General features: G+C 39.3%; 1 protein-coding gene across 4 annotated transcripts in view; it reads left to right on the forward strand.

Annotated features, from left to right (window-relative positions):
* Window positions 1–23,797, forward strand: part of ARHGEF12 (Rho guanine nucleotide exchange factor 12) — a 78,226-nt gene that overhangs the window by 16,641 nt on the left and 37,788 nt on the right. For 2 of the 4 annotated variants that reach the window (XM_062594378.1, XM_062594380.1), the window contains exons 2-4: window positions 14,883–14,906; window positions 15,653–15,741; window positions 17,375–17,431. In XM_062594378.1, coding sequence (XP_062450362.1) covers window positions 14,883–14,906; window positions 15,653–15,741; window positions 17,375–17,431 — 170 coding nt within the window. Of the gene's footprint in view, window positions 1–7,118; window positions 7,167–14,882; window positions 14,907–15,652; window positions 15,742–17,374; window positions 17,432–23,797 lie in introns of those variants that run through there. The other 2 variants (XM_062594381.1, XM_062594379.1) reach the window with 2 other exon arrangements.

Consider the following 23,797-nt stretch of genomic DNA (forward strand, 5'->3'; position numbering starts at 1 on the left):
TCTTGAAATAGAAGGACTTGTAGCTTGCAGTTGTGATGTTTCAAATGTAGATTAATTGCCTTATTACCCATTTTTTTTAAGGACAAGTAAATCTGCCTAATTGAGACGAAGAACCATTCACCATCCTTCTTCTGTTTTGGCAGCTGTTTCTTTTTCAGTGATGTGAAAAGCAGCATCTCTTGCTGTGTCTTCTTTACCTTCCTTTCCTTTTTATTGTCCAGGAATGTAGAAATGGAGAGAAAAGGCTGCAATGTCTACTTCTGAAGCTTTTAAGATTGATTCATGGTAAAATTTTCTCCCATGTGTTGATGACAGTAAGGGAGTTTTTGTATTGAAAGAAACTGAAAATGTCTCTTTTGATGTAAAGGCACAACAGCGTTGTAGTGTATTTCTGTTGTATTACTCCATTTGTTCGCTAACTCAAAAGGTTTCAAATCCAGTATTTCACCTGCGAATTTTAAAAAAGCGAGCAGTCTCTGCTCAGTGGAATTTGAGTTTTGCAAGGATGTAATAAATAATACTCTGCAATGTTACACATTTTTGTTCTTAGAGTTGTAAAATGGCTTAGAAATATGAAACTTGCGGTATTTCTCTGCAGTAAATATTATCTAGTTTTATTGGAGGGTAAATTGAGGCACACAGCTATGAAATATGAGTTTCTCGAGAGGGGAGTAGATCTGAGAATAGGTACGTGATTCTGACTTGCGTTTCTAAGCTCTATTTGTGGCGTACCTTGTTTTGACTGCTGCAGTTAGTGAATGAGTTCATTATACAGAAAAATGGAAGAATCGGAGAAACAATGTTTTAAGCAAAATGTGTTTTAGTAGAGTAAGGCATGTTGGCCTGCTGTCATTGTTTTATATACGTTTTACTTACATACTGAGGAGCATTAGGGAGAAGAATTAGGAAATTCTTAATTTTAAAATGTGACCATGTTTAAAAATATTCCTGTTTTGACACCCTCTTTGTGTCTTAGCAGTGGCTGTTTGGTTCACGTGATTCTCTCTCAGGCATGAATAAAGTGGATATGAAGCTCTGCACTGGGATTTGGAATTATTTTTCCTCCACTTCCTTAGCTCTTTGTGATTTTATATTCGTTTGCTTTAAAGAGAATGAACTGCTGTCTATTTTTTCTCTGTTTTGGATGTATTGTAGGACTGCTTGAAGAAGAGGTGCTAGCCGGTGAATATCAGAACTGCTAGCTATTTACTGGGGGTTTTTGCCTTTCTTCTGTTAATGTTTTCTCCTAAGAACTGTTTTTTTTTTTCTAATTTGTGAAGTTCCTAGAAAATGAGAAGCTGAGAGAATGTTTCAAAATGAGAACCAACTAAATACAGCTTACTACTGTTTAGAAAATGATAATGCATACCACAGGAAAAGATAAAGGCATGGAAAATACATGCTCTGGCTGGAAGTTATTGCATATTTAGAGCTGTGGAGCAGAGAGATGTAGGGGTAGGAGTTGAGTTCTTTGGCTTCCTGTCTGCTGCATAATTGTAGCATTGGCAAAGTTGTGGCTTTCAGATTATATTTGGTACCAGCACATATTGGACTGGGCAGCACAGAAGTTGTGGTGAGTTTGCTCTGTAAAAACTTGAGAACTGGTAGAATGCAAGAGAAACTACTATTAATTTATTAAGTGGTTTGCTGCAATTTGATCTTTTCAATAGCAACCGTAATTCAGGGAAGATACAGAATTTAATTGGAATGGTAATTTGAATCAAATCACCGAAAGTTACTTCAGTTGAGTTAGATGGTTTTATGGAAAAGGCTAAAACAAGACTCTCTGCTCGTTCTGCTGCATGTGGTGGCTTGGATGATTGTTAACAGAGTGGCAGGCATCACACTGCCTGGGGCATGGTTAGAGCCCTGGGAAGATTTGCATTAATCAAACACAAACAGACAGTGTAGCGTGAAGAAATTTCTATCCCGCTAGCACTGCTCACAAACCTAATCAGGTTATTGGGGCAGAAAAAGAAAACAGCCCCTTCACCCTCCGAACCTTCTTCCCCAGGGCTCGAGCAGTCATACAGTTGTGAGAGCAGTGAGCTCGCTGCCTGCCTGTTTTGACCTGCCAGTTTCTTTCCCGGGGTGACAGAACGAGGCATGCTTTTATTCTCATCCTCTTTTTCCACCTTTTTCTCTTCTAAAACAATACAGAGGTTCTGGTTTTTGGAGAGATACTGTGTGCTGTTTCCAGTGCCATATCAGCGATTTATTTTTTCTTCTTTTTTTTTTAAATATTGCCTGAAGAAATAAAAGAAATTACAAGGCACAGTGTGACCCTGTGAAAAAGGCCGGGAATGGGTGGAAGGCAAAATCTTGCTGCCCTATGCCAATCCTTTACTGATGTGTCTCATGTGATGCAGTTTCTTTGATCAGAGTGATCTGACTTAATAAAATACATATGCATGTGTGTGTATATGTGCACATATATATGTAATATTCTCTCCCCCGAGATACTGGATTCTCTCCCTCAAGATGCTGGAAATGCTAAATTTTAAAATCCCAGCCCTCCGCTGCTTCCTTGTGCTTGCAGCCCCACGGAGCGCGTGCTGGTGCTGTGCTCTGCCCGTCCCCGTTCGCAGCGCAGTGCTGGGCCACAGCTGATGCGGGCTGGGAGGAGGTGGGAGAGAAGAGGTGGAGTTTCTTCCCATCCCTCAAGTGGTCAGTGAAACAATCGGACAGATGCCTTTCCAAGGATATCGGGTGAGCGTAAGAAAAGCAGCAAGCCTCTGAGAGGGGTAGCTTGCGCTCTTTGGAGGGGCCTTGGTCTCACTGTACTCCCCCAGAAATGGGCCTTTGGGATCTCCCTGTTCAGCTGATTGTGTCTTGTGAACCAGGTAATATCCGAGACTCTTTGTTCCTATTCTTTGATGTATGAATATGCTGGAAAACGAAAAAATAATAGCTTTCCTGAATACAGAGAAGAGAGGAAGAATTTTTCTTGTAATATTTATTGGGAATTAAAGAGGATGGGGAGAGGTTGTTCTCTTACGGGATTTTGTTTTGCTTTTTCTTAAGCAGCTGTTGTGTGAAACTATAGTTTCTTTTTTTGTATTTTCATTCTAAAAATGGCCAGTTACATATGCTTACTAAGAAAATCCATACTTCCATTTCTCAGCTCAAGAACAAAGGTTTTGACAGCTAGGAAAGGTGTCTGGCAAGTAGATGCTGGCAGCACTAGCTTCTTTACAATTCCCCGTGCTGAATTACATACTAGCTCTTTTGCACGTTACCTGAACCTTCTCACTAGCTTTTGCAATTTAAATGAACAGGATTTTGATAAGCTCATCTTTATAGGCATTGATTTTTTAAATTAGCTATTGGTGTTCAAGAAAACATCTTTGAGATTTTTTTTTTCCCCCCTGAATGTAGTTTTCATTAATCTTATCCTTTTCTGGATTTTATTGTAAGGTGTTCAGATTGCATCAGTAGAGGATAGTTAAACTGATGGTCTAAACAGTACTGCTGGTGCAGAACTGAGACAGCATTAATACAGTGACAGCAATGAGCTCATTGAGAGACTTATCTCTATTTGCAGTAGTTTCTGCTAACCGATGGGTTTCAGAACTTGATGTGAAAGGGATGTGAAATGCTAATCACTACTGGGTATTTGTTTTGATGTTTTGTTTATTTTATTTTCCTCCTTGGGGGAATATGCTATGAAGTAGGCACTTCCCTTTGTGGACAGATGCTCGTTTTTCAGGCAGGCAGTACTCCAGGTGGCTCTGATATGAAGAGGCAACTCTAAAATACTGAGTGGCAATCTGCAAGTTACTGCAAGCTCTGCTCTCACCGAAGTCTATGAGAGTTGACAGTTCTCAGCTTTGTGCCTGTTATAAGGAGGCGGTGCTGAGAACTGGTGCAAGTGAAAGGGAGGCAGGGAAACAACTTAAAACTGATATTGAGGTTTCTGAAAGCTTGGTTATCTCTGTGCTGCTGCCACATCCTGAGGAATTTCACTGCTGTCACCTTTTAAAAGGCAGCTGATATGTTTCCTCAGTAAATGTTTTTTTTTTTTCTTTTCTTCTTGTATTTTTATTTATTTCTTTTAAGAGAACCAAAAGGAAAATACTAATGCAAACATATTCAGAGGTCTATTAATAGCAATGTATTTGGCTCATGTGCTGTTCTCAGGATCTTGAGCCATTTTACAAGTATCATTGCTTCACTACTGTTTTTTCCCTTCCATTTTATAGTAGAAGAAACAGGGACTGGTCTTACTGTGAAGTCTTAATCCTATGTTCTGCTCTAGTTCCTTGCAATTGGTCTGTCTGGATTCATCCTGTAACTTAACTGAAGGGGCTGATGAAATGTAAAGAACAAGGCTTGCCATGGATGCCTGTGTAAATCTTTCACTTTTCATGTAATGGATGGTGTGTGCAATTTTTGCCTTGTGTTTTGTAGGTGAGACCTGCATTTCAGGGGAGGAGTAAGTAAAAGCATACCACTGAGGTCTCTTCATTTTTATTAGGCAATGTAAACAATGTAAGATGACTTTAACATTAGTATATAGTGCTCTGATCTCTTTATAGTTAAATTTCTGTCACACATTTCAATTTTTCTAAATTCAGGCCAACTGAGAAAATATAAAATTTCCCATGGCTACTTTTTTTTCCAATATGAATTTATTCTATGATAAAAACACTCTTTGGAGGTGTGGAAGCAAAGAGGGTAAAATGTTAAATTAGTTACATATTTTTAATTTAGTTTAGTTTCAAATAGTTTATACTGTTGGTGTCACACTAATACTATTGCTCTTAGTATTTGCATCTACATTAGCGAAACTTTGCCAGGAAAATTTGTCTACATTGGAAGCTATGAAGTATTAATAAGACACAATACAGGTTAAGCAACAGTGTGGTAATGATTTCTTGGTTCTCTCTGTGCTACAGCTTCTGTTTGTAAAATAGTGTGCATATCCCACTTTTCCTTGGTGTAAATTATTCCACTGAGAGCATTTTGCCTTTGGGTAGTTTAAGACATATTAGCTGTAAATTAGTTTATTGCAACTGGCAAATATTTAGAAGCTTTGCAAAGGTCATAAGAGTGGATGTTGTCTGCAAATCCCATACAGAATGGGTGTAGTGTGACTAAAGGTTCATGACTGAGTGGGATAGCAAAGGCAGAGCTGAAAATGCTTTTTGCCTAAGTGTCTGCTTAGCTGTGAACTGATAAATTCCTAGCTCTGATGAAAGATAAGTCTTGAGCTTGAAATGTTGACATTACACTTCTAGATCAGTAATGTACATTAACCTTTAATACAAACCAACAGAGAATTGAAGGAAAATATAAATTAAGACAAGATGCCTTTCCTGGAGCTAATGTGTTAGACATACTGACTTTATTATAGAAGCTATAGAATTAACTGTATTTTGCATTATATAGTACATTTTAAATATAAATCCAATAGTGAAGGCATTAGTATGTTTCTTTTAATATCTTCAAATTACAGCAAAATCTATGTTGAAGTAAAATTGCAATGAAATAATGTTAACTCATGTATGTATTCATAATATTGAGGGATAGAAGAACTTAACCTTGTTGGTCCTTTTTTTAAAACAGTTTTTGAAAGGCATGCTGGAGGAATGGTCAAGATGTAGGTAATGATGTTCGTTTTAGATCTACTTTAGAACTTCCTGAGATTAGAAGTTGGGGAACTAGTTCTAGATTTTACAGTTGAAAATAGAAACTAGTTCTTACAGTTGTTTTTTTTTTTTTTTTTTTTTTTTTTTTTTTTCCCTAACAGGAACTATTTCTTACTGATATCCAAAAACTGAGATACATATATTACTTAAGTGTGATAGAGGCATGATGTTCCTGTGCCAGGCAACTTTCTTTACTCACTCACCAGAAATGTGAACTGTGGACCATATACTCAAATCTGGCTCTGAACCTTGTACATACATTTGCAAAACTTAAAGCTGGGTAATTGGAGTTAGAGTTACAGTATTTTGAAAGCTACACTTCCAGGTGTATTGCAGTGTCTTTCTCCTCCCTTTCTAATTGCTGTCTTTTGCTGTTTTTAAGAACTGTTTCCACAATAGTCTTGTTGCTGGTTTGTAACAGCCACAAGTTAGGTATGGCATTGATAGGGAACTAGGCTGGGTGCTTAATGAAATGCAAAAACTGCATGATGGGCTGCGACAACATGAATGATCTCCAAGCCCTTATGTGTGCATTGGGTGAAAGCAAATCCCATGGCAGTTGAAGGCTTTATGTTTCTATGGTTGATTTAACAATATAAAATTGTCTGCCACAGCATTCTTGTTCCTTTGTTGCTTGCTTTGATTTTTGTGTGCATCTAACCAGAAAGCTTTTCCATACTTAGTGTAGGAGGATGGTAGTGGGGAGTAGGGCTGCTTCCATTGAGCCAGCTCAGTATTGCAATTATTGGCAAGCAAAGCAAACATTTCATTTCCCCGTAATTAGCTACAGTTTAGGGAGGCAGGTTAATTTTGATTGCCACACCCTGTCTGCTCAAGAAACCTTGTTGCTTTATTTGATTCTTCCATAGTGGAGCAGTCTGTGACCAAGGGATTTGAAATGATTTTCAGAAATGGAAAAATGGAGAAAAGAATCAAAATGCACATATTCTGCATTTTTTTTCCCAAAAAGCTGAAGCTCAGGTTGCCAAGATGATATAAAAACGAGGAGGAAAACCCTGGTTATTTCAAATGCCTTTCCTTGTTTCAGGGGAAGCTTGAGCTCTCTGTGCCTGGAAATATTTGTCCGTAGCCTACTTAAAAATAAATGAAGAAGCTTAAAATCCTGGGCGTAATTTCTGATATCACCAGGCTTGACCATTTTTTCAATACTTGCTCAATTCTATTAAGTGCGTAACTCGATTAAAATCTTGCAAAAAAATTTTGACATTTCTCTGTTTCATGGTGCAGCAGAATATTTTTTAATATTGTTATGATAACAATTTCTGAAGGTGTTTTTAAAGGGTGCTTGACCTTTGGTAATATAATTGGTGTGTGCGTTTCATTGATTTTTTTTTTCCATTTCAGGGTTGCTAATTGTTCTTTCCCAGAGTTGGAAACAGACTGACTTGGTAACTTGTAACCAATCCAGTTGGGAGACTGCTAGGAAATCACCTGTGATTTGGGGAGCTCTTTTCTTGATCAGTTTCAGGACAGAGTTTATTCCTGCTCCGAAAGGTATTTTCTGGGCAAACCAGATCACTATTGCTTGAATCATGCTTTTAGGCTGTATCTAGAAGCAGTGTTAGGGAAGCTTGAGCAACTTGTTTTATTTATGTGCTCTTCTACTGCCCCCTTCCCTAGTTTTAGTTTGTTTGCCTGCTCCTACTCAGTTGTAGAGCTATTGAACAATAGGTGTCCTTGTCTTAAGGGGCTGTAACTTCAGGCCCTGGAGATGGAAAACTGATGGTTCTGAGCCTTGGAAGTCAGTCAGGAGTGGAAGAATAGTCCTTGCTGCTGAAAATGTCTCTGCAAATGTCCCCTCCTCTTTGTAGAATTTCTGTGGGGACTGAGAGTTCTTGCAGGGTCCTGGCTTCAGCAGCAGAGCAGCACAAAGGCCACATTGAGAATAGCTGCTGGGGAAGCCCTCCTTCCTTGCCTGCCCTGTAAATGCAGTTCTTTCTCCATGAAAAGCCCTGACATCAGCTCTTGGAAAAATCCGAGTGCTTGTGTCATGGAAAATAGCTGAGGCACTTGCTTGGGCTTGGACTGAATGACTGAACTGTGGATGAAACTTCTCTAGAGATGCTTTTCTTCTACCCTTTCCAAACGTTACTGTTCTTAGAGAAATACAAAACTCTCCAGTCTGAAAACTTTACTTGGTAAGGGTGCTAAGGACAGAACTGCAGCTGGCTATAGTATACTCTGAGTACAATACTTGCCTCTTTCTTTTATTTATCTGTTTAACAGACACAACTGCAAGCTCCTTTCAGAGTTGAACACATCTATTTGCAAAGAGATGTTTCCCCAAGGGAGTAAAATTCATTTGGATGGGCATAGTACCTCTATCATCAGGAAATTCTGTGTGCCTCCTTATATAGAAGCACAGTCTCAAAGAGTTTTTCTATACATATTTTTTGAAGAAGTTGTGTGTTTTGGGTTTTGTTGTCTTTTTAACTGACTTTCCTCTTGCTTTCTTTTTTTTTTGCTGCCACCTTCTCTCCAATGCACTCAAACAAACAAACAAACAAACAAAAAACTCACCTAAAATAAATCTCTGGCTAACTGCAAGAATGAAAGCTTGCCAGAATCTATGCAATGATGCTCTGCAGCAATCCTCTTCCCTCCAGTGATGCTGGTAGAGGAAATGTCCCTGCGATGGGAAGGTACTCCCAGCAGAAGTCATGGTAGACTTTCTCTGTAGAAATACCTTCTTCTCTGAATCTCGACCTTTTCTTTACAAATCATCAGAAACCTGGTAGCTTTCCAGACTTGGGAAAGGCTATTTCTACTGATCCATCAAGAAATGTGCTGATGGACTATATCAGCTACTCTTCATTTTCTTTCCTAAGAGGAAAATTGCATGGCCTATTCTAGTTCTGAACAGAAACACTGCTGGACCAGATAAATGAAATATTGACCAAGCTGGAGGTGCTCATTTGTCCTTCATCAGGTCAAATCCAACACTGAAGTTACTGCCAGGGTGTAGAATACGGAGAACTCTGTGGAGTCAACACAGAAAGATAGCAGCTATATAGGCTTTCAGGTCACTTCACTGAATTGCCTATGTTCTTTCTCAGAAGGCAGAAACTAGGCCTGTTCAGAAAGCAATCAGTAATCTAAAGCTAATAATGCCGTGAACGATTCTTCTATGAGTCATTTTGTCAGCTGTGTGCTGCGTTGGACTCCTGCAAAAATAACAAGGAATTTTTTTTTTATTGCCCAGCTCAGTTTCACCTCTTCCTTGCTACAAGCACATTAGATCTGCACATTGGCTCTGAGTGGTAACAGGAATTCATGCCGTTTGGTTGCTTTCTTCAGCTTTGTTGTTTTACTGCATCTTGCATTGCAATGTGTTGTTCTCGCTCTGCAGTTGGATTTTTTTTGAGGAAGAAAAATCTGTGGTTTTCTGAGCTCTGGTAGTGGGAAAAGATGACAATGCATAAACCTGCTTTTTAAGTGGGTGAATGTGAAGGTAAAGAGACTTGATGTGTTGAATGTTTTGTCCACAGAATAGCTGATGTGGTCACAGCTGTAGTCTGTTGGCTGGATAGTGAAATAGCAGATTTTCCTGCTTTTTTTTTCTTGGTTGCTAGTAGTTGCCCACTGCTGCATCTGTGTTTCTCTCCATCCGCCTGTCATTTGCTGTTTCATCAGTTCCTTTTACTCATCCACTGTCCTGTACAGAACGTGTCTACCCCTTTTTGTTGTGACAGAAGACTGCCTGTAGCTCTGTGTTAAGGTCACATTGGTACTGCTTTCGTTCAGATCATGTCAGCGCTCTCCCGTAATACCTTTCTCGAGGCTTCTAAGCCCAGCAACCAAGTGCTGGGGCGGATGTGTGTATCTGCAAACTGGGAAAATAAACAGGCTTTCTTTTTCTCTTTCTCCCAGTTGCTTTCAGGATAAAATTCTGGAAATAACTGCAAAGTGGCATCCATGTTTACTGTACTTCTGAAGCACTTGTTTAAGCCCGCTGAAATGGCAGAGGAAATATTACCTTTTCTGACTTCTGTCAGTGTGGAGCCTACCAGAGTTTTGAAAATGAAGCCTAGTAGGTGCTGAAGGAGTTGTATGCACAAGAAATAAAGTAGTGAAGTGAAAGCTGTTGACTGGTTTTAAGTGTTACCTAGGAACTGATTTCAGTTCTTCTATTATAGGCTCTTTTGAGGTGTATATATGAGCAAGAGCAGAGCAGAATCCAGCTTGGTCTCCCAGAAGTATAGCTGACAGTTAAACAACTTGTTTTGTGACTAAAATCCATGGAGGTGCTGCTGGCAAGAGGCTCCTCATTGACTAATTACTTGGTGAAAACAGTCTGAAGCAGGATGATGTAATTTTAAATAGCCGTGTTGGGGGGTAAGGAAGAACTTTGAGTTATGTTTGGTATTCCTCTTTCTAAAGGTGTGAGAAGAATAGGATAAATAAAGGAATGAAACCGTAATATTTCTCATCCCTCTTGGGTTTTGGGTGGGTGGGTTTTTTTGCTGCTTCTCTGTCAAACTTAGAATTCTGCAAGAGGGTTTGTCTGTAGCAAGCAACCTCTTATTTAAATGAAACTAATAAAGCAATGAAGAAGCTGCTAGTGCAACTGTTCATCTCCTAATTAAAGATTAGTTCTGTCAAGCAAGCAGTTTTTGGCTGTTCTCTTTTGTATGGGTTTCACAATAATTCTTACTCATCTCAGCACAAGTTGTAGTAATTTATACTTCCATCATGCAAACACACAAGCTTAATTTCAGGCATGTGAGGAGTCCTACTGAAGTAAATAGAACTAAAGTTAGGCACATGAATAAGTATTTCCAAGGTTGAGGCCCTTGTCTGAATCTAAATATTTTTCCTCTTTGATCAGTTTTTGAGATAGCAGATACTTGAATTCTAGTAATATTTTAGTAAGGGAGGAAAAAAAAAACCCAACATGGTTATCTGAATGCTGTGCTATTTATGGTCAGATATATTTTCAACCTCCAGGGCTAGAATGGAATGCTTTGTACTGCTAGAAACTGGGAATCCTTCCTAACTCTGGTGTGTTTTGACACATTAAATCTGAAAACTATCTTTTTTTGTCTTGGTTTCAAGGTACTTTTTAGGCACTGGTCCAGTACTGAATGGTGTATGCATATGTGTGATAACTTGGAGAGATGTAATTTTTAATCCACAGTGCTAGTAATTGTAGGTGTATTTTTCTTGCTTTGCTTTTTGGTAAATAGATTTTCCTAATACAGCATGACTAACAAGACATACTTTTAGTAATTGGATGCATTTAAATTACTTAAATAATTTGAGTTGGTATTTTAAAAACAAAATGAGACTTGGCTTTTAATTGTTCCTGGTATTTGGGAGTTGAGAGAGTGGAACAACTTGTTTGAAAATGTGCTGATGTTCGTCAGTTATCAGACAAAATGTCTACAGGGTTTTATTGTATAGCCTGAGCTTGCCAGCTAAATTTGGAGTTAGATCTCCAGCTGTTAACCGCACCCTCCAGCTTGCATGGTGTTTACAGTACTGGGTGAAATGCATTTTATACACTATATATATTTTGAACATAATACTGTTTCAAAGTAAGGTGAAGTGCAGTAAAAAGAAGTTGTTGAATAAATTCATGGAGACTCTTCTGTGTTCTGTGATTGTACTTCATTTGTCCACTTGCTCGTACTCTGCTTTTTGCTGTCATATGCGAGTGACATAGTACTGGGGAGCTGAAGGACATCTTCAGCAAACCAAGAAATGCTAGGAAGTATTCGGTTAGGAATTTGGGGAAAGAAGAGAAACTTCTTGTACTGAGTGCTCCCCACAATCTGGCTAGCAAGGACATTAAGAACATACTTCTGGTCTTAACTCAGCAGTTTACTCCATGTCTCATTTCTCTGATTTTATAAGTCAGTGGTCTGGAACTATTTCAGGTCTTGGAGGGTTGTGGGAGGAGCAGGGCGGCGAGGGGGGGAACGGGGGCTGGTTACTACTTCACCTCTCGTGTAGCTGAACAAGGGCCAACCCCGTCCTACTTCATTAGCTTTACCGAATACCTCTGAAGCAGAGCAGAGCAACTGGAGGGAGAAACGTAGTGCGGGAGAGAACCTGGAGATTTGTCTCACTGTTTCTTGGGAATGCGCTAAGTGTGCCAGAAAGGCTTCGCCGTGATCGTGACCTGCTGCCGGCCCTGCTTCCCCACCACGGCCCTCCCTCCCCGCTTCGGAGAAGAAAGAAACTCAGGAAACTGGCTCACGGCCGAGGGGCTCGGGCGCTTCCGGGAACCTCTCCCGGCATGCTCCGGCTCCCCGCGCCCTTGGACGCAGGCGGCATTGCTCGGCCGAGCAGAGCGCGGCGCTGCCCGGGGGAAGGCTCAGCCCGAAGGAGTAAGCCGTGGGCTGCTGCGCGTCCAGGGGTGGACTCAGGGGCTCTTTCGATAAGTTTTGCCTTAGTATTTTTGATTTTGCCAAAACTAGCTGGCTCCTTGTAAGTCCTCGTGGTTTGTACAGAAGCATCACACCTGAGACTGTGAATATGGTTAGGACCTCAGAATAGGAAGCTGGGAGATTCTAGCTCCTGCTCGGTGAGACTTCTACATGCACCGTTAACCTCTAAGCAGAAAGAGTTCCTCGTTATTTTAGTGTTACTGTATACCGCTGTATAAAAAGCTTTAGAACCTTAAAAATAAAGTCAACGGCTTACATATTAAAAAAAATTAAAATGTTTTACCTAACCTCTAGACTACTAAAATTTAAAGTTCGCACCTGTTTGAACAGATAATAAGTAACTCTGAACTACCCAAAAAAGTGCAGCAGAGAACTAATTTCATTTTTGTTTGTGGATTGTTTCTTTGCACACAGTAGTATGCATCTGGAGTTATGGGGGCTTGGTTGGAAACACTTTGGGATAAAATTTTTCACTGAAATGCTTCATTAAAGTAGTTCTGTTAGTAATTTTAATTCTTTCCATGCAACTCAAAAGTTGAAGTGCATTTGATTTTTTAAAAAACATTATAATTCATCTTCTGAACTCTTCCCTACTCTGGAAGGATGGATTGCCTTTCCCTGATCCCTTAGTCTCCCTTTCTTCTTTTCTGGTTGACACGTTAGGTTGGCCTGAGATGACTTCCGAGTTTTCTTTGCTTTGGGATTCAAGGTGTCTGTCTTGCACTGAGTAGTTCTTTACTGCCTAGAATTTGTAACTGAATGTTAAAGAGATTTGACTTTGCAGGTAGAACAGAATGAGGAGAGCTGGGACTAGGTATGCATTTCTCATCTGAGTCAGAGTGGATTTCTCAGACTTCTGTGATGAAAATGATGCGTCTTGGCTTTTGGGAGGAGGAAAGAGGACTGCCGCTTTTTGTTGAGCCTTTATGCAAAGTTTTTTTATTTTGTTCGTGATTGATAAACTTCTTTGAGACTTACGCCATCAGAGAGCCTCTCTGTCCCCTTAGTATTGAAAGCTTTGGAGCGTTTCAGCTGATTTTTATACTGTTATCTTAAAGATGGCAAACGTTATTTTCAGTTAATATACAGATGACACGGCTAGTGTCATTTTATTTTCATTTGCCTCGTACATTGTGAGATACTCCCTTCAGATGGAGACTAGGGTTGCCACATTTGTGTGTGCTTGCATAGGGGTTTAGCGTGTGTGAGCTGGCCAGCGTTTTCTGTGCTTATATATTTCAACAGATACCTGTTATTTGAAGGGAGAGATTAAGTTGGGTATTACCACTCTGTAATCACTTCTGTTTTTCAAGGAATTGCAAGGGAACTAGAGATCTAAGACTGTTCTACTTCTGGCTGGGTCCCTGTGTATGTTATTGTAGAAAGGAGTAGGTGACTAGGTGCTCCTTCTTTGGAGGAAGCAGCTTGGAAGGAGGGGTGCACCTCCTGAGCCCTCTGCCTGACGGTACTTGAGGCGTCTTTGCTGGGAGAGGACGTGCTCGGGGAGAGCTGTTTGCCTCCGACCCATTTGGCCGCACAGGCCAAGGACAAGGCTGAGTCCGAGTTTGGAAGAGAGGTCTGTTGGACTCTACTGTGTTGGTGTGTTCTCCTCTTTTCCTAGTGCAGACTCGCCATGGGAATACTGGCCTTTACCGAGTAGGCCTGTTTAAACTGGGGCGGGGGGAAATTAAAATTAGTGTCATGCCCTGCTGATTTTTGTGCCGTTAGACCTTTTTAAGTTGAATCTCTTCCTGCCCTCCCACCCCTTGCTGTGTGAATAACAGCAGAAACTGAACGCGGTAAGCAAAGAGGGTGGAGGGAAAGGGGAGTTTCTTTCAGCTATAATAGTCGTTGTTGTGCTCATTTAGACAAAAAAGTGACTTAAATTGTATATTCTTTTTTTTTTTTTTCACAAGTACATGTATGGCTCTAAATGGTTGTATTGCTTTGCAGGTAAAGAATCTAAAAATATTAAGTGAGTAGTAGTAGAGCTACTAGTTTCTAGAAGATTTTGAGAAAACACTAGTTTTGTTTTTTCAAAGGAGAAATTGTTGCAGTATGGTGACTGGCACACCCCTAGCTTTGTCATTTTTCTGTGTTAATTCAAGGAAAAAATAGGGATTTCCTAATTCCTCCTTCTTTTCCGTAATTAATAATGGATACGTTTCTGCCGCCCTTTGACTGTGGGTTCCTGTTGTTTATATTGTCTGCATGTTCCAGTAATTTTGGAATAGTTAATAAAATTAGTGCTAAACTTGACTTTCTACATGTCTCAAAGATGGCAAATTCTTACGCTTTCAGGGAAATAGAGATATTGTTAGGAAGAGATGGTCGCACGAGCTCTAACATTATTAGATACCGCAGTGTCCACATAGGAGAGAGATAATTGGAATGTCTCAGTTGTAGGAGAATTTTCAGTTATTACACACCAGGTAATAAATCCATCAACAGGACAAAGCAATTAAACTATATTAATTCTTAGAGTATGGAACTACTTGTTATGAGAGGAAAATGATCCATGAGGTGTTCCACTAATGAAAAAGAAAGATGCTGGATTTGAGAGCTCCAGTTCTACTTCTGCTCTTACTTCTGTTTGAGACCTTAACTATATTCATAGTAATTCTTTACATTGAATCAGATGTAATGGACTAATAATTAGCTGAAGTATAAGAACAAAACTGTCTTGATTATTCTCTTGTTAGAGCGTTATGGAAGTATAAAATGTCTATTTGTTTTTAAGCATAAATGTTGATATTAAACATAATATTGAGAACCAAAAAGAAGAGTTCATTAAACTTATGTTGTTTCTTCTTTCCAGGTTTCCTCTCAAAAAACCTACAAGGTGAGTTACTGAAGTTTTGCAGGTTATCTGTATTGCCAATTATGATACAGCATTTTTGAGGAAGGAGATCTTTTAAAAGGAAAATATAGGTTCACATATCTAGGTAGCAGGATCTGTTACTGATGTGAGGAAATTAAGTATCTGGATCAGGACTGGGTGCCCAAAATATGGTTGGCTGACATACTTAAAGTGCGTGGCATAGTGTTACCATTTGCATTTGTTATGTGCACTGGCTGGTTTAATGTGGAATTTGAGATGGCCAGAGAAAGTGACCCTAGGTTGGTGCATGATGTACAGACACTTCCTTCAGGGAGGATTTTGTTGTGAATCTTTAATTTTTGCATATAAAGAGCTGTAAGGGTTGCTGGGACAGGAAGTGGAATTAAGGAAGATTTTAGGAGTTTTCTTCAGTTTTATGTCACTTAAATTTGTATTCCTTTTAAAATAAAGTATCACCAGCTTTTGAATGATACAGAGAGGATACATACTTCTACTAATCTGAAAGGCTAAAGAAACTGTTCCTAGAAGCTAGATACACTTTTAAATATTTTGAGGGAGATAAGCTTTCCTCTTGAAATTCGGTCTGATCAGGAATAAATTTTGAGGTGGACTTAATATATACCTTTTTGTTATGTAAGTTCCTTGTTAGCAGATGGAACTACTTAAGCTTATTTAGAAAGAAATCTCTAGTTAAGCAATGCTTTTGTGGTAAAGTAGTCAAGATGGTCTTCTTTGGTTTGACGCAGACATGGCAGCATTCTGAGCAGAGAGTCTCCAGCTGACAAGAAGCAGAAGGTTGAACGCTGCAGTAGTACACACGACTTTGATCCTACAGGTAAAGTCTTAAAACTTCATGGATGAAAATCTAGACTTCAATTTGAAAGGTACTCAGGACTGGAATAAAAAGGGTTCTGATGTGTTAATGAGTATGGTTTTGAAGAGTTGTGTTGTGCTCTGTGATTGCAAAAGCTTTTTTGAATCATCCAGGCATTGAAATGAATATAGAGTTGCTTTTAAACAGACATAGTGGCTGTTAACTGTGCAAGACTAAATCTATATTAGTGCTATCAGTGAATAGTTGTAGCTACTTTCTATTTCAAAAAAGATGGTCTGAAATTTCATTTGGCAAATATTGTAATTAGTTGGCTCTTTTCAGTGATTTAGTAGGGAAAAAGTGAGGCAGAGTTCTTAGTGTCAGTTGAGTGAGAACAGCTGACTGTTCTTTGGGGGGTTTGAGCTTCAGTAAATTTTGAACCCTCTTTGTCGCTTTTGAAGTTAATCTGTACTTTTCAACATGATAATTTTAAATAAACTTAATTTTTTTTTAAAGGATATATTATCCATTTTTTTTAAAAAAATCTTCTATAGAAATCTGGGTTGAGTTGATCAGCCTATGCGCTGCTGTCTTGGAAATGAGGACGCATGTAGGGATTCTTCCTTCTCTCTCTGAAACACTAACTCAGTGACTGCTGTGTACGTCCATGAAATGTATGACAGGCTCTTGTCTGAGCCTCCTGGCCCTATGCAATCTGTGTTTTTCATGTCTGTGCATTCTGCTATTCAGTCCAGTCATTCTGCTGGGGCTTGTGGAAGAGATGAGAGTTGAATCTAAAGGTTGTAGAACTTGTAGAATGTGTTGGTGCACAAGGTGGCTCAAACTTTTGTTTATAAACCATCCTGTTAGTTAATGTTCCCTGCCACTAGCTGCATGACTCCTTCCTACTATGTACAAAATAATTAAAATGAACTTTTAAAATCTGTTTATTAAAAAAAAAAAAAAAAACTTAGAGAAGAGAAAATCTCAATTTGTTGTTGCTGGCTTTTCCTTTGTCCTTGGGAAAAGATAATGTAGAATTATTTCAGGTTGGGTTGGCTAGGAGAAGGTCTCAGACTATGAACTGATCTAGCAGAGAGAATTTGGGTGGCTTTCTTTCTTTCTTTCTTTCTTTCTTTCTTTCTTTTTTTTTTTTTTTTTTCAGAAGCAAGCTTAGGAATTCTCCAATCTTAATTAGATAAAAGTAATTCTATTTTTGACAACTGTTACCTTCCATGATGCTTGCTATCAGGTCTTGTGGATGAACTCTATACTGTAGCCTTCTTAAAATTCCTTTCTTTTTAAGGGGTTAATTCAGAATGCATAAGTCTGCTATTTACTCTGGGATAAATGTCACAGTGTTTCTATTTTATCCAGAGTGTTTTCCATAGTTCACTTATTGGCATAGGAGAAAAATTGTTTTATTGTGTTTTAGATTCTCTAGTAGATACTTTGTTGTGTTACCTGTGTCTTCATGCTTGAATTATTCACACCTTATTCCAAGTGTTTCACCTATGTTTTGTTCGCATCTTTTTGTGTTTTGCACGATATAACCTAATAAATCAGCCTGTTTTCCATGAAGGTTTTTTTTTTTCTCATGTTTGGTCTCCATATTTTCTATATCTCTCTCTCCTTTTCTCCTGCTCTCGTGCAGATAGCTCCTCCAAGAAGACAAAGTCTAGTTCGGAGGAGAGTAGATCGGAGACGTATGGTAAGCTAAAGCAGCTGCTGCGTTCTTGCACCTTTGCAGTCTGCTCGATGCTTTCTGTCTGTGCGCCAAAGGCTTTTACCTTTACCTGATCCGCATGGTTGGCTCTGCAGCAGGGAGCGGGAAGCTGAGTTTAAATGTTGCTTCACTGTATCAGCTTGTAGTTCTTGTAGTGCCTGGAAACTAACTCATACATGACAAGCACAAGCTGTCATCTATAGTCTCCGGTTCTCTGTTCTTAGTTGGGGAAACTTGTTGGGTCTGCTGTTCTTGATCTTGTACCACCAAATATTCTTGACAGTGTATGATGACACAGTTCATACTGGACATCAGAAGAGTTTTGGGGATTGTAGAAAAGTCTATAATTGTGGAGGTTAATCTGGATGAGCTAGTAATTCATCTTCTTGCATTACTTGTAGAGAATCTTATGTCAGTTCCTTTGAATGTTTCATGGAACTGAAAAACTGTATGTCTAGACAGTTTCAAAAAAAGGTAAGCCTGTGAACTTCACTGTCCTTCATTCTAAAAATGGGAGTAGTTTCCCTGGCACTCCTGTCTTGCATGATATTACTGTGTTACAAGCTTGTAGACTGGAACAAATTGGTATGTAACAATGAGGTGGGAGTAACCCACATATCCCTGTGTTGCCAGTGCACCTTGACATGTGCTACAGGAAAGAATGTCTACCAAAGACAGTTAGCTCTTCCTCCCTTCTTGAACTTGCATCAGAAATGTGTTGACTGTGACACTCTCTCCATCCTACCTTTAAGTTACGACTTGTTTAATTTGTGATCTCTGAAGAGGCTTGCACTCGTATCTTAGAAGCTAACGGGTAATAAATTTTCATAAGTTGATAAGTGGTCTTTTGAATCCTATCGGCTTCTAAGACCCTTGGAAGTAGGCTGAATCTGGGTAGTACTGCTGCATTTCATGTGTCTAAACATATATGTCCAGCTGTGTTCTGACTCCAGTCACTTGGCTGGCTTCCTTTGCCTTTTCTTTCCTGATATTTAAAATAGTCTGTGATACTTTTCTGATTTTCTCTGTTGAGAAACCAATAGCTGGTGCAACTATTCCTTCTGTGAAAGTGAGATCTTCAGCTCTCCCTGGCATTCTGGTTCACAGATATGTCTTATATTAAGAAATAAATAAAATAAAGGAAGTAAACCATGACACAGTCATGTTCCTAAAGTGCGGGACACTGTTCCTCAGAGACCATAAACGCATTTTGAGTGTGCCTTGATTTGCTTCAGTGGAGCTGGAAACCCATCTTAAAGACACCTGCTCTGCTGTGGCTTGTATGTCTTTCTCCCATGCTCAGCAAGGAAATAACCTGCTTGAAAAGCATGTATTTGGGGGTGGAGCTTCTGGCAAGCTTATATTGTGACCGGTTCTTCCTCTAGCTAGCTGAATAGTGGTTTGCGACAGTGCATCCAGATTGACTATATTGCTGTGTTTTGAACCTTCATTAATTTTTGCCTAATGTTGCTTACCCGTAATGTACTCGAGGTGCTGTCAGGCTGGGCTAGGTTAATTACAGGAAACATTTGGTATGCTTAATGGAATGTGTCTGTGTTTATATTTCTCCCTCAGTCTGTGCAGTGTCCTGGATTTTCATGTGTGGAAGAAAGAAACACAACTTCCTAACTTAAGCCTTTACTTCCCCCAAAGCTTCCTGCAGATGCTTTAGCCATATCCAGGATCTATGGGAGCAGTTTCCACTCATCCTTCCTTTCCAGTGGCCTTTCCTATGTTGAACCTTGCTCTGCCTTTTGTCTCTTCCCTCTGTTTTTCCCCAGTGTTGTGGTATGCGTAGAGAAGTCTGCTGTTTGCTTTGGATGGGACCAAACTACTTAAAAATGTACAAGTAGAACTACTGTACTGATAGTTTTCTTGCTGGTGACTGGTTGTTAACTGGCTCTTTCTTTGCTTGCGATTGGAAACTGAATAATAGAAAATCCTTGAATGACAACAGGAAAATGGGGTGTGACTTTTATGTATGTGTTTGTTCTTACCTCTTGAAATTCTTAATTAAGGCCAGAATTTCTTGAAGTACGTGACTGGCCTGTGGGAGGGTAGTTAGGTAGAAAAATCATTCTGATATTCAGATTTTGATTTGTAGTGATATCAAACTTAGTGTGAATTTCCCTTCATAAATCCATCCATCTCATATCTGTGCACTTAACAAAGTCTAGATGATCAGGGGAGAGATTGAGTGTAATCTTAGACCTGCTATAATTTACTAATTGATGCCATCACCTTCCACAGTATTGGTTGTCGCTTTCTTGAAGTAGAATTCCTGTCACTGAAACAAATTTAAAACTGAAATAAGCTTTTGGGGTGGTAGATGAGTTATCAGTTACCCTTCCCCTTTTCCTGTGACTTAGTTGCTCTCCAAAGATACCTTTCTTTAGTCTAGTACTGTGACCTGTTTCGGGCCCCAAGATTAGGCTAGACTTGATGCATACTCTTGTACATGTTATGTCCACCTTTGGGACAAGCTTTTTCTTTTTTCTGTTGAAAATGCAGATTTTGTCCCTGTTCACTTGCTTTAAACTCGAATCCTGGAGAATCTTTCTTGATCCTTCCTGTTTTGCTTCTTGCAGTTCTTCCCAGCCTTGTGTCTTGTGTGTTGTGGCCACCATCTTTGCAGTCTTTTCAAAAGGACTCTTGGGACCTCCCCATCACTAGCCTTATAATAGCCAGAAAACAGCTTGGAGTGCAAGGGGTGCTCAACCACGGGGATTGAATGTGTTGTTTCCATGGGAGCAGATAGTCCTATTTATAATGGTTAAAATACATTGTTCTTTGTTTCTAGAAAGGTTACCAAGCCTTGCATTATGGGGCCATTGTTGTTAACAATTTTATCAAAACATTATGTACTGCAGTAATTTCAAATAGTGTCCGTTCTGCTCTGAGTTTACATGACTTCTTTTACTGGGTTAGTTGAGGAATCTGAAGAATGCTGCTAATATGGCATTTGGTATGAAGACTGTGTTAATAACTAGAATTAAGTGAAATTCAGAATTTCTTCCTATGAGAAGCTTTCATTATGAAAGCTGATAGTTTCATCTTATTTATTTTGTGGGGTGGGGATTCTGAAACACTTCATAGAAACATTAAAACTTCCCAACTGAAGTGAAACATTTGGACATTCTCAAAACCCCAAAGAGTATGTTTTTGTTTACTGAGTGATTCATTTCAAATCACTTCTATATTAAATTGCATTTTCCCATTGTGGCCTAATGCCTCCAGGGAGGTTATAGTTCAGAAGTCTCCTCCCATGCAGTATCCCACACAATTTGATCAGAGGAGAAGTTGCATTATATTATAGAAGATGTAATTCATGTCTCCATTCTCTCTTGTGAGCCAGGTTTTCAGAATAAACACCTACACTGTTTGTTATGCACTGCTAGGGAAGTAAGTTTCATGTTTTATTGAACAGCTTCAAAATATTTAGGATCTGTAGAAGAAGAGAAGGGAAAATTTTGTAACTAAAGAAGCTCTTGGATGACCAAAATATGTCTGTCAAAACTGGTTGAGATCATCATTTTTACCATGGAATCTCAGTGACCTTGAGAATTTAGGACTTTGCCCTTTCCTGTTATCCAAAAGGCACATTTGTAACAGGGGTGAAGAACTGGGCCACAATGTCTCAGAGGGAATAGTGCCACCTATTGAAGAGCTGATCGTCTTACCTTTTCTTTTAACTCCTTTTTTTTCTGAGGCTGATAATTTCTAACTGCTTTCATTTCTAATTTCAAACCTGCTTAACTAGAGCATATGGTTATTTGTCTGACTGTGCTCTTGGCTTGAAGCAATACCAATGAGTTTGGGGAATTCTAATGTGCATGAAGATGAAAAGGATTTTTTAGATTTTTCTCACTTGCACCCTGAATTTTAAGTATCCACTTGAAATACGAATATATAGTGTGATGTTGCATACTTAAAACACAGTTTTAGTGATGTCTGATAATTTCCTGCCATTGGGATCTTTTCACATGAAAATGAATGTGGGAATAAGATGAGTATTGATTTGATGTTCAGTATTGTCAATAACGAATGCAACAGACCTTGTAATCTTTACCAAGCTTCAGCTGGAAAAATGGAATGTTATGATAGGATCTTTCAAAATGAGTGGCTTATGGTTTCCTTCTAAGGAACGCTAAGAATTGGAATGCAAAGGCAAAAAAGATGAATGAAAAGCTGATTGCCACCTACTAACTTGAGTTTGAGATTATTTTTACTCTTTAGTCTCGTGCCAAATTCGTAGACTTAACTTACAGTGGGCGAAGTTGCTACATTTCACTCAGTAGCCTAATGTTAGGCTTCCTTTATGTACTTGAGATAGCAAAGCGTGACAGTAACAGCTGCTGAAACCTGTATTGAATGTCACTGCTGGGCTCTCAGAGGTTTGCAGCTTCCCTTTAAGTCCATTCCAGAGAGTCTAATGAGCTGTTCAAGGTACAAGACATGGGTTATAAAAATGCTGCTGTTTTGTTCTTAAAATTCAACCACTAGGCGAATTTCAAATTGGATGTGGATTATTTAAAGAACAAAAGTGAGCAAATGACAATTTAAGGGAGTTCTGTGCTGCTTTTTTTTCACGTCAGAGTGAAACAGCACGTGAGAGAATTTACTCTTTTTAAAGTCCATCTGCTCCAGACAGGAAGTGTTATCGAAGCTGATCTCGTTCTGCAAGTGGTGGTGTTAGCTTCAGAAAAGTTCCAAATAACTTCATTACAGTTGTTGTAAAGCGGCTGTGCATCTCCATCAAGCAGGGTACCTCTCAGCTGGCTACCTGGACCTCATTCCAGCCTTTTGCATTGTGTAAGGGAAGGGGTTAAGTGCCTACTTCTTTTATGAATTGAACAAACACAGGCAAAAGGCAATAGCTGACTAATTTGGGTTCACATAATCCTAATTTCAGCTGTCTCCCTGTTGGTTAGGTTATTTGTCCCGTAAAATTAGAAAGTGGTCTTGAGTGCAGTTGGCACTAGTGGTGGGAAAGCATTTAGTGTAATTGTTCCTGGAACTTAAATTATGCTCCCTAAGATCAGCTTATACTGCATCGCCTAATACATTGCTTCTGCTATGGCATCAGATTGATTCAAGATTGATTGATACTATACCAGTGCAATAGATCCAAGGGTTATTGGCTCTGGAAAGGAGAGAAATTCAGTGGAAGAACAATGATTAGGCAGGACTATACTGTGCCTTTAAATGAGGAAAGTTCTTATGAGTCAAAAGATTAGTTAGTGTCGTACTCATAAAACCTGTACGTCTGGCAGCAGAGTTTAAAACAAGCTGTTTTTATGAAATAGCGTATGTTCTCTTTCCCACACCCCACCCTGAGGCATCATTCTTATGAAGTGAGACTTAAAGAAGCTTGGTCATATAGAAAGATGGGAGGTACAAGAGGAAGAGGGATGTTTTTTCACTTCAGGTATCAAGAGGGTGTGAAAGCCTATGTTTTTCCCCTGTCTGCTTTCACTTTCTGTCAATATATTGCCTATTGCTATGTATACCATAATTGCTCCTAATTTATCAGTGGAAGGGGAGTTACTGGGAGATGATACTATGCTCAAACTGCTGCTGAGGTGCTGGAGTTCAACCTTTTCTACCGCTCCTGCACCCATTTGTGCACGTGCTGCGCTTGAGGAGAACAGGGCTGACTGAGCAGACAGTGTTTTCACTTGAGGCTCCTCATTTCCATTAGGAGCTGCCTGAGAGAATTTAAGGGAGCTGTATTGGTGCAGAAGTGATCTAAAACATAGATATGACTCTACACTCTTACAATTCATTCCTTTAAATGGTTCCAGAAAAGACAATCTTGCTGGGGCAACGTCTTCAGTTTCCTTTGCTCCCTCCATATTAAATGAAATTGCTACAATTTTGGTATTTTATCTTGGAAGAAAACTGTTTTTTCTCAAGATCCTGGTGTAAGGGTTTTGCCTAATGTGACTTTGGGAATGAAGAAGCAAAGCAAGTTGTTGAAAATAAAGGAGCTCTTTAGTAGCTAATGGGTTCTGCTGTGTGAATAAGAAGACATCCTTGAAGTATTTGCTGAGTTCCTGCAGTTAGTTTTCAAGATAAGGGCTCCATTGTGATAGGCCTTTTGCAGATGCTCCAGGGAAAGTGGTCCTTTCTGCAAAGAATATGCTTGGGCTTCTAATTTGTTTGGTTTTCCTTAGTCCATTTTGAGGTGAACAATAGACATATACAGCAAGCCACCTTTTCGAAATGCTGCATCTAGTGAACATGTTTGTCTGCAACTGTATTTATGTTCCCGCTCTTCTTAGTTCGAACATCAAGACACAAAATGATTTACTTTGATGTCACAGCAGGTTAAAGGAGGATAAGATTAGG

This window comes from Rhea pennata, chromosome 24 (assembly GCF_028389875.1).
Source record: "Rhea pennata isolate bPtePen1 chromosome 24, bPtePen1.pri, whole genome shotgun sequence".
In the NCBI taxonomy this organism is placed as follows: domain Eukaryota; kingdom Metazoa; phylum Chordata; class Aves; order Rheiformes; family Rheidae; genus Rhea; species Rhea pennata.